Source organism: Adiantum capillus-veneris, chromosome 23 (genome assembly GCF_014529385.1).
Source record: "Adiantum capillus-veneris isolate H3 chromosome 23, ASM1452938v2, whole genome shotgun sequence".
Lineage (NCBI taxonomy): Eukaryota > Viridiplantae > Streptophyta > Polypodiopsida > Polypodiales > Pteridaceae > Adiantum > Adiantum capillus-veneris.
The window spans coordinates 100073128-100082063 of NC_140953.1; the positions used below are offsets into that span (position 1 = coordinate 100073128).

Here is an 8936-nt window from a genome sequence, read left to right on the forward strand (position 1 = left end):
ATGGTGGAGAGTATGTTTCAAAGGCCTTTCAGGACTTTTGTGAGTCAAAAGGTATAAAACGTGAACTTACTGCTCCTTACAATCCTCCTCAAAATGGTGTTGCTGAGAGGATGAATAGGACCATACAAGAGAAGGTCAGAAGTATGTTGTCTAATGCACAGTTGCCAAATGGGTTTTGGGTTGAAGCTGTATCAACAGCTGTTCATCTTGTAAATAGATCTCCTGGCAAGGTTTTGTAGAAGGATTCAGTGCCAGAGATGGTATGGTCAGGAAAAATTCCCTCATACAAGCATCTCAGAGTCTTTGGCTGTGAGGCATATACTCACGTTCCAAAGGAATTTAGGAACAAACTTGAGCCAAAGAGTAGAAAGTGCATCTTTCTAGGCTATGGTAATTCTGGTGAGATGGGGTACAGACTTTGGGATCCCGAATCCAAAAAGGTTGTCCGCAGCAATGATGTTCACTTTAATGAATCCAAATATCATTCTAAACCAGAGAGGTTTGAGGAGATTAGAAGAGTTGTCTTCCAAGAAGATGGACCTGCACGTGCAAGACAAAATGTCAGGGCTCAAGAGGAGCAAGGACAGGATAGAGTGGAACCACAGGTTGTGGCTGAGCCTGAGCCACCTATTGTGCGTAGATCTGGACGTGTCACGCAACCTCCTGATAGGTTTGTTCCATCTATGAACTATGTCATGTTGACTGATTGCAATGAGACTTCATGTTACAAGGAAGCAGTGCAAATGAAGGACTCCGGGCATTGTCAATTGGCCATGCAGTCAGAGATGACAGCTCTGCATAAAAACAAGACATGGAAGCTAGTTAAATTACCACATGGCAAAAAGGCTCTACCTTGTAAATGGGTTTACAGGTATAAGATCACCGCTCATGATAGTCAGCCAAAGTACAAAGCAAGGCTTGTTTCCAAGGGCTTTAAGCAAGAACAAGGCATTGACTTTGATGAAGTCTTCTCTCCGGTGGTCAAGATGACTACATTGAGATGCTTTCTTGCATTGGTTGCCATATTAGATTTGGTGTTGCACCAAATGGATGTCAAGACAGCGTTCTTGCATGGTGATTTAGATATGGAAATTTACATGCAGCAGCCAGAAGGGTTTGTTGAGAAAGGCAAGGAAGATTGGGTATGCCAGTTGTTAAAGAGTCTTTATGGCTTAAAACAATCACCGAGGGCATGGTACCATAAATTCCACAAGTTTATGCTTTCTCAAGGCTACAAACGTAGTGAGTTCGATCACTGTCTATATACAAAGAAGACTAAGGATGGTAGTTGGCTGATCCTTATTTTGTATGTGGATGACATGTTGATTGCTGGCAAGCACTTGGAAGAAATTTCAGCTTTGAAGTCAAAGATGGAAAAATCGTTTGACATGAAAGACATGGGTGAGGCAAGTCATATACTTGGTATGCGCATTGAGAGAGACAGATCAAAGAATTTGATTTGGTTATCTCAAACAGAGTATATTGACAAGGTTTTGCAACGTTTCAATATGGAGAAGGGAAAGGCACTGAGTGTTCCATTGCCACCATATGTGAAACTTAGCAAACAAGATTGTTCTGTGTCTGAGGAAGAACAGGCTGAAATGGATAAGATTCCATATGCGTCTGCAGTGGGTAGTTTGATGTATGCAATGATTGCTACTCGCCCAGACATTGCATTTGCAGTGGGAGTAGTAAGTCGATACATGTCAAACCCAGGCAAGAAACATTGGGAGGCAGTGAAAGGAATATTGAGATACCTGAAAGCTACAAAGAGTATGCGTATCCCTACCTCTCCCAGCTGGTCGTTCCTCTCTTTGGTTCCTATTCATTATGTTAATTCTTAATTCTTGCAAAACTGACCGCAAGATTATGCAAAACCCAGGCCGTAACGGGATCTGGACCTTGAACCACTCACTCCACTCTATCATCCGTTGTCACAGGGACCATTGGTTGCACCACAACTAGCTCAACGTTGGGATGGGGGAAATGGAACAACACACAGGACACAAACTCGATGCCTCTCTATAGCCCAACAGGTATCCAGCACCCCACGTACACACGCACACTATCTGCCAACCTTCACACCATGCACTCGCCTATGAGCAACTTCGACTACACGCAATCACCTTTACCGACGCACACAAATCTATAAACACACTCACACCGGGACACCTCGCAAGCCTCGATCGCATATAAAAGCACACTCAGTCTACAACCACAATCAATCCCTCTCTCTCTCTCTCTCTCTCTCTCCGCACACACACACCAAAGACACGGAGCCACCGCTACCACGGGCACTATACATGAGACGAGATAGTCAAGATGGAATAAGCAGACTTAGATAGCACAAAATAACCCGGCAATGATGGCTATACTTTCATCAAAACAAACTCAATACACCATCTTCGAGAGAGACACACTCTCGAATATTTTTTCCCACCTTGCTGAGCAACCAGTGAAGCCCTCGTTGGCCTCTTCTTGTCCAAAGTTCCTCAATCGATTCGCCTCTTCATGCATAGGCAGCCCCATGCTCGTCTTCCTCCCCGATGAAGGCCCCTTCAAGCTTTTGCAGCCTCTTGTGGCTCCAATCACCTCCCTCGCCGTCTCCGGAGCCTGCTAACGGCTTCCTTGCCCTGGCGGCTTCTCACAAGCCAGGTCTCCCAAAAGCCACCATCACTCCTTGGTTCTCTTTCTCTTGCTCTGACCTGCAGCCGATTTTCTCCTTGAAGCAACTGACGCATCCTTCAACTCCTTTGATTTCATCACCATCAACTGGCCACACTCGTCATGTTCTCCTCTGGTCACGTCCTGCGTGTCCCTTCTCCCTTGCCACGAGCTGCATACTCCACCTGATGGTCCACTTTCCTGCTCATCACCACTTGCCGACCAAGTGGCGCAACCCCTCACACACGGAGGCCCTCAGCCTTTCCTCCTTCCTCCGCTTCTGGTGGCACCCTCATGCAGCCCATGCTCACGCGCCACTCAGTGGCTCCCTTCACCTCTCTCTCTCTGCACCCTCTCGATGGCCTCCCGCTACCCCCATGCAAGGGGTGGCCCTTCCACAAGCTCTCCAACTGCAACACCTCCTCATGCTTACCAAGTGGCGCTCTTTCCTCCTTGCAACAGCAGTCCAAACTCTTGCAGATGGCGGCCCTTCTCCTTTTGACTGCAGCTCGCCCTCCCTTTTTTTAGCATGGCAAGCTTTATAAAAAGAAAAATTCCACTTTGCGCCGGGCCACCTTCCCACGAGAGGCAACCCACGGCCTTCATTCGTGCATATAGCTCCGCATACCTGTAATACAAGAGCTCTTGCCCCTGTGCCAAGGCCAGCATGGCCACAAACAAAGACAAGGCATCTGCATAGACACTATCGAGGCATCGAGATCCCGATGACAAAGTGATGATTGCCACGACCATCGCAACCTTTGATCCCGGTGAACTTGTCCACCAAATCGGCACACACGCCTTTAAGTTTTTGGCTATTAGAACTCCCAAAAGACCACCATCAACCTGTAAATTGCCGCATTTGACATACATATCTCCACTGCACCAGCTCCAACCAGCATTGAGTACATGACCAAGCTTGCGACCATCCACCTACCTGCTGCCGTGCATCTGCCACTGACACTTTCTGAGGTCAACCGAATTGAGCTGTAGCATCGTTGCCCAACCTCTCGTTGAGCATTTATGCTCAACCGTAGTATTATTTAGATAGGATATCAGTGCATAAGAAGAAAATTGATAGATACTATGTAGAAGAAGAATTAGATAGATAAAGAGAGATATTCATCTGCTATAGAGCCCACCCGGGTCAAATGGAAAGCCATAAGCTCTCCCAATTGTAAAGAAACTTCCGCCAGGATAAAACATATAGCTTTGATCATCGTCATCCGTCAGTAACACATAGGCAAGTATTCCCTGCTTTGCACCTGTAACTTTGTCAGCCAACCAGTCGTGTAGGCCTTCATAGCACCACCCTTCAGAAAGTTATATACATGGACCATCTCCACACCCAAAACAAACATGCACACCCTGCATAGCTTCTACACCCTGTGTCTCCCAGCCATTGTCTAGAGAGATCTCCATAGCATCACCATCTTTGAAAAACACAACCTGAAGCAAGCGACATAGTGTTGCTTGCATAACAACCTTTATCAACAGATCCATCAGCAGCATGGCACCAACCTGCGGCATCCAATCATCCAAAGCAAACACTGACAAAACCTCATTTGTAGGCTCTTCAAGCGGTACTGGAGCAGGCACACAGCCTCGTATGTCCTGTATCCTCGCCATCGCTTTAACAACCAAAATCGGTGACTCGTCATCTACATCGATCACTGGATCATTGAACCCCCAGTCTTCTTCATTGACGCACTCTTCTTTAGTCAACATGGCCTTACCATCGTAAGGCAAGAGAGAGGGTTGCTTAACCCCCTAGTCTTTGCAAACTGGCTCTTCACCTGCTACCTGCTGTTCTTTGACCAAATTATCGATATACATAACATCATACGTCTCATACCTTGAGAAAGCACAATATGTTTCCCATGTGCTGTCCGTATCCAAGGCACTGCTATAGCTCGAACACAGCTCTGCTTTCTCAACAAAACTCACCGACTATGGAACTTCAGCTATCTTCTCCACTGCTTGCTTTTCAGAAGGCACCTCATCAAGCACATCAGGTGGTACTTGGTAGACTCCTCTCTGTAGATGTTGAGGCCTCATGGGTCCACATGGTATCGTCTCTACTCTGTCATCACACCTATCCGCTGCTACCACATGTGCATCAACAAAGGGCCGGATTACCTGAAGCTCTTCCCTAGCACTTGGCCTTGGCACCAATGGCTCGTCAGAACCTGCTTTGCTTGTTGCTTCTTTAAAATCTTCGTCGTCCTGCTCTGTGCATAGGCTACTGCCTCCTCGTACGTGCACGGCCCATCCACCTCGACTTTATCTCGCACTTTTACATGCAAGCAGTCTACAAACTTGGTCATCTTCAAAAAATCTGCATTCTCTATAGCAGTTACCTTGACCAACTTGCCCCATATGGCCTCGAATTCCAACACGAATGCTCGGAAATCACCGTCAAGGCTTTGCTTTAGGTTGTCCAGCATCTGCTTCACTTCACTCCACTGCAGGTTGACCACATAACGGCTTCGGAATGCCACTTCCAATGTGCCCCAATCCAGGTTTTCTTCAGCCTACAAGCTCTCATACCATACCTTTGCTTTGCCACGAACCAAGAGCGGGAAAGCTTGGACCACTCTCTCTTCTTTCAACAAGCCATTCTACAGCAGAAAAAGACCGTAGTCCTGCAACCACACATCTGCATCTTCAGCACCTGTAAAAGTCCAAAAACCCGACCACATCTTGCTTAGCACCACTTGTTCTTGAACCTGGAAACACCGCAACACCGTCTTCGACTTCACCAAGGAGCAATCAGTAGCTCCTCTGTGGGGGCATCACTTATGGGATCGGGGAAATGGAACAACACACAGGACACAAACTTGATGCCTCTCTATAACCCAATAGGTATCCAGCACCCCAAGCCACACAGAAACACGTACACACACACACTATCTGCCAACCTTCACACCATGGACTCGCCTACGAGGAACTTCGGGTAAACGCAATCACCTTTATCGATGCACACATCAATGCACACAAATCTATAAACACACTCACACCGGGAGACCTCGTAAGCCTCGACCGCATATAAAATCACACTCAGTCTGCAACCACAATCAATCCCTCTCTCTCTCTCTCTGCACACACACACCAATGACCCGGAGCCACCGCTACCACGGGCACTATGCACGAGACGAGATAGTCAAGATGGAATAAGCAGACATAGACAGCACAAAATAACCAGGCAATGATTGCTCTACTTTCATCAAAACAAACTCAATACACCATCTTCTAGAGAGAGACACTCTTGAATCTTTTTGGCCACCTGCTGAACAACCACTGAAGCCCTCGTTGGCCTCTTCTTGTCCAAAGTTCCTCAATCGATTTGCCTCTTCATGCATAGGCAGCCCCGTGCTCGTCTTTACTCCCCAATGAAGGCCCCTTCAAGCTTCTTGCAGACTCTCGTGGCTCCAATCACCTCCCTTGCTGTCTCCCGAGCCTGCTGACGGCCTCCTTGCCCTGGCGGCTTCTCACAAGCCAGGTCTCCCAAAAGCCACCATCACTCCCTCGTTCTCTTTCTCTTGCTCTGACCTGCAGCCAATTTGCTCCTTGAAGTAACTGACGCAGCCTTCAACTCCTTTGATTTCATCACCATCAACTGGCCACACTCGTCATGTTCTCCTCTGGTCACGTCCTGCGTGTCCCTTCTCCCTTGACACGAGCTGCATACTCCACCTGATGGTCCACTTTCCTGCTCGCCAACCAAGTGGTGCAACCCCTCACACAAGGAGGCCCTCAGCCCTTCCTCCTTCCTCTGCTTCTGGCGGCATCCTCATTCAGCCCATGCTCACGCGCCACTCAGTGGCTCCCTTCACCTCTCTCTCTCTGCACCCTCTCGATGGCCTCCCGCTACCCCCATGCAAGGGGTGGCCCTTCCAGAAGCTCTCCAACTGCAACACCTCCTCATGCTTACCAAGTGGCGCTCTTTCCTCCTTGCAACAGCAGTCCAAACTCTCGCAGATGGCGGCCCTTCTCCTTCTGATTCAGCTTGCCCTCCCTTTTCTAGCATGGCAAGCTTGTTTTCTTAAAAAACATCCCTCTTTGCGACTTGGGCCGCCTTCCCTCGAGAGGCAACCCACAGCCTTCATTTGTGCATATAGCTCCACATACCTGTAATACAAGAGCTCTTGCCCCTGTGCCAAGGCCATCATGGCTGCAAACAAACACAAGGCATCCGCATAGACACTATCAGCGCATCGAGATCCCGACGACAAAGTGATGATTGCCACAACCATCGCAACCTTTAATCCCGGTGAACTTGTCCACCGAATCGACACACTCGCCTTTAAGTTTTCGGCTATTAGAGCTCCCAAAAAACCACCATCGACCTGTAAATTTCCACATTTGACATACATATCTCCACCGCACCAGCTCCAATGTGCATCGAGTACATGACCAAGCTTGCGACCATCCACCTACCTGCTGTTGTGCATCTGCCACTGACACTTTCTGAGGTCAACCAAATCGAGTTGTACCAGCGTGTGTTATGCCTTGCTCCCACCTTATCTTGATCTTCTTGCTCTTGGCCTCGGCAATTTGCACAGCTCTTTCAATTGTAGCAGGCTCATCTCGATCAACCTTCTCCCTTACACTTGGATGTAGACAATCCTTAAACTGACGCACTTTAAAGAAATCCCCTAGAGGTACTTGGGATGCCACCTCTAATTGAACCCAAAGTCCTCTGAAGTGTTGCAAAAACTCTTTAAAGTTAGCATGAACATCTTGCTGCAAACCTCTCAATTTTGTTGTCGCTTCTGTTGCGGTTAGTTTCTTTCCAAACCTGTTAAAAATTTCCAACTTCACCTGCTCCCATGTTTGGTTTTTGTCTTTCTTTAAACCTTCAAACCACTCTTGAGCTTCTCCTTTGAGTGTGCGAGGAAATACATGAAGCTTTGCTTTGTCATTCACAATGTGCATAACAAGCGTATGCCACTCGAAGTCCGCAATCCAATTCTTTACATCTTTCTTCCCTGTGATCACTGGCCGACTATAAGCCATCTCTTCGGAGTCGCTTCTCCCTTGCGTGACAAAAGTTGAAGTCTTGCACCTCAACCAAACCACCGCTTTTCTTCAATGAAGCTCAAACTTCACAGCAAAACTGCTTCACCTGGGTGCACAACCGGCAAATTTCCGCCCCCCAGTGGGATCGCCTAAGGATGATGCAGCAAAAGATGTCGTGTACACACTCACACACCCAAACAACTCAACACAACACAAGGAATTTACTTAAATTCCTCACCTCACTCACCACCACTCAAAAGCTCCTTGAAAATTCTACCCACAAGCTCAATTCAAACTCCAAACGCCTCGACCTAGAAGCCCTTGCCTACCCGCAGACACTACAAGGTGAGTCGCGGTGATCAACACTTGAAATCATGCTTGATGGTGACCAAAATATACAAGAAAAACCATCAAAAACTCCAGCCACAAAAGGACACTCTCAAACCATTGCAAAGCCTTCACCAAATTCCACTCTGTTGGACTCTTTGGAGTAGCGCCAACCCTAATGGCACGATACAGGGTCACATAGTCTTGCAAAAAGCCGCACCTTCTTCCCTCAATTACTTACACACACACATCCATGGAAACCTCCGAACTTCCATAGACTCTCTCAAGTGCAAAATTGAAGAGAGAAATCTCTCATTCACTCCTCCACACACTCGAATACAGGATGCAAACGCGACGGGACTGCACTAGACCACCTGTAGGAACCTTGCTCCCGCCCACACACAGAGGGGTGAAAGTGTTGATATTGCTCTTCAAAGTTATCCCTCATCCCGGACCATCATGGAACCGTGAGTGATGTGGAAATTTGAAGCCTTTTCGCACCAGTTTTGACCTTTTTTGGCCCAGTTTTGGCCAATTTTGACCCTCGACGGGCATTTTTCACGGAAAAAACCCCAAACGGACTCCAAAATTCACCAGATTTTGTATGCTTGATCCTCGATACCTAAATCACTTTGCCACATCTCCACATTCCATTTTTGACCACTTCTAGGGCGGTGCACGCATCACCGAATATCAGGCACCGTAAATAGACAGTTACTGCATGTCCCAAACTTCTCGAGCGGGATGAGAGTACCCATACTTCTCGCTTATATTATTTACATTCTAGAAAGCTCAAACGCATTCCCTAGAGACAAAATAAGCCACCTAGAACCATATCCAAGCCCGGATACCCTATCCCGGCATGTACATGTGCTCGATTACTGGCATGCAAACCTAACTATTCACAATGTGTGCACGACGTT

At 47.5% G+C, this 8936-nt stretch overlaps 1 protein-coding gene and 1 pseudogene across 1 annotated transcript; both read right to left on the minus strand.

The window, feature by feature from the left end:
• Positions 1-2320: 2320 nt before the first annotated feature.
• LOC147428230 (uncharacterized) lies at positions 2321-5111 on the minus strand (annotated as a pseudogene).
• A 169-nt stretch (positions 5112-5280) lies between these two features.
• Positions 5281-7040, minus strand: LOC147428231 (uncharacterized). Its single transcript, XM_086497319.1, has 5 exons — positions 6796-7040; positions 6599-6682; positions 6160-6216; positions 5951-6066; positions 5281-5338 (listed from the first exon to the last, which is right to left on the minus strand). The coding sequence occupies exons 1-5, from the start codon at positions 7038-7040 to the stop codon at positions 5286-5288; spliced, it is 555 nt and encodes a 184-aa protein (XP_086353445.1). The 3' UTR covers positions 5281-5285.
• Between the last annotated feature and the right edge of the window lie 1896 nt (positions 7041-8936).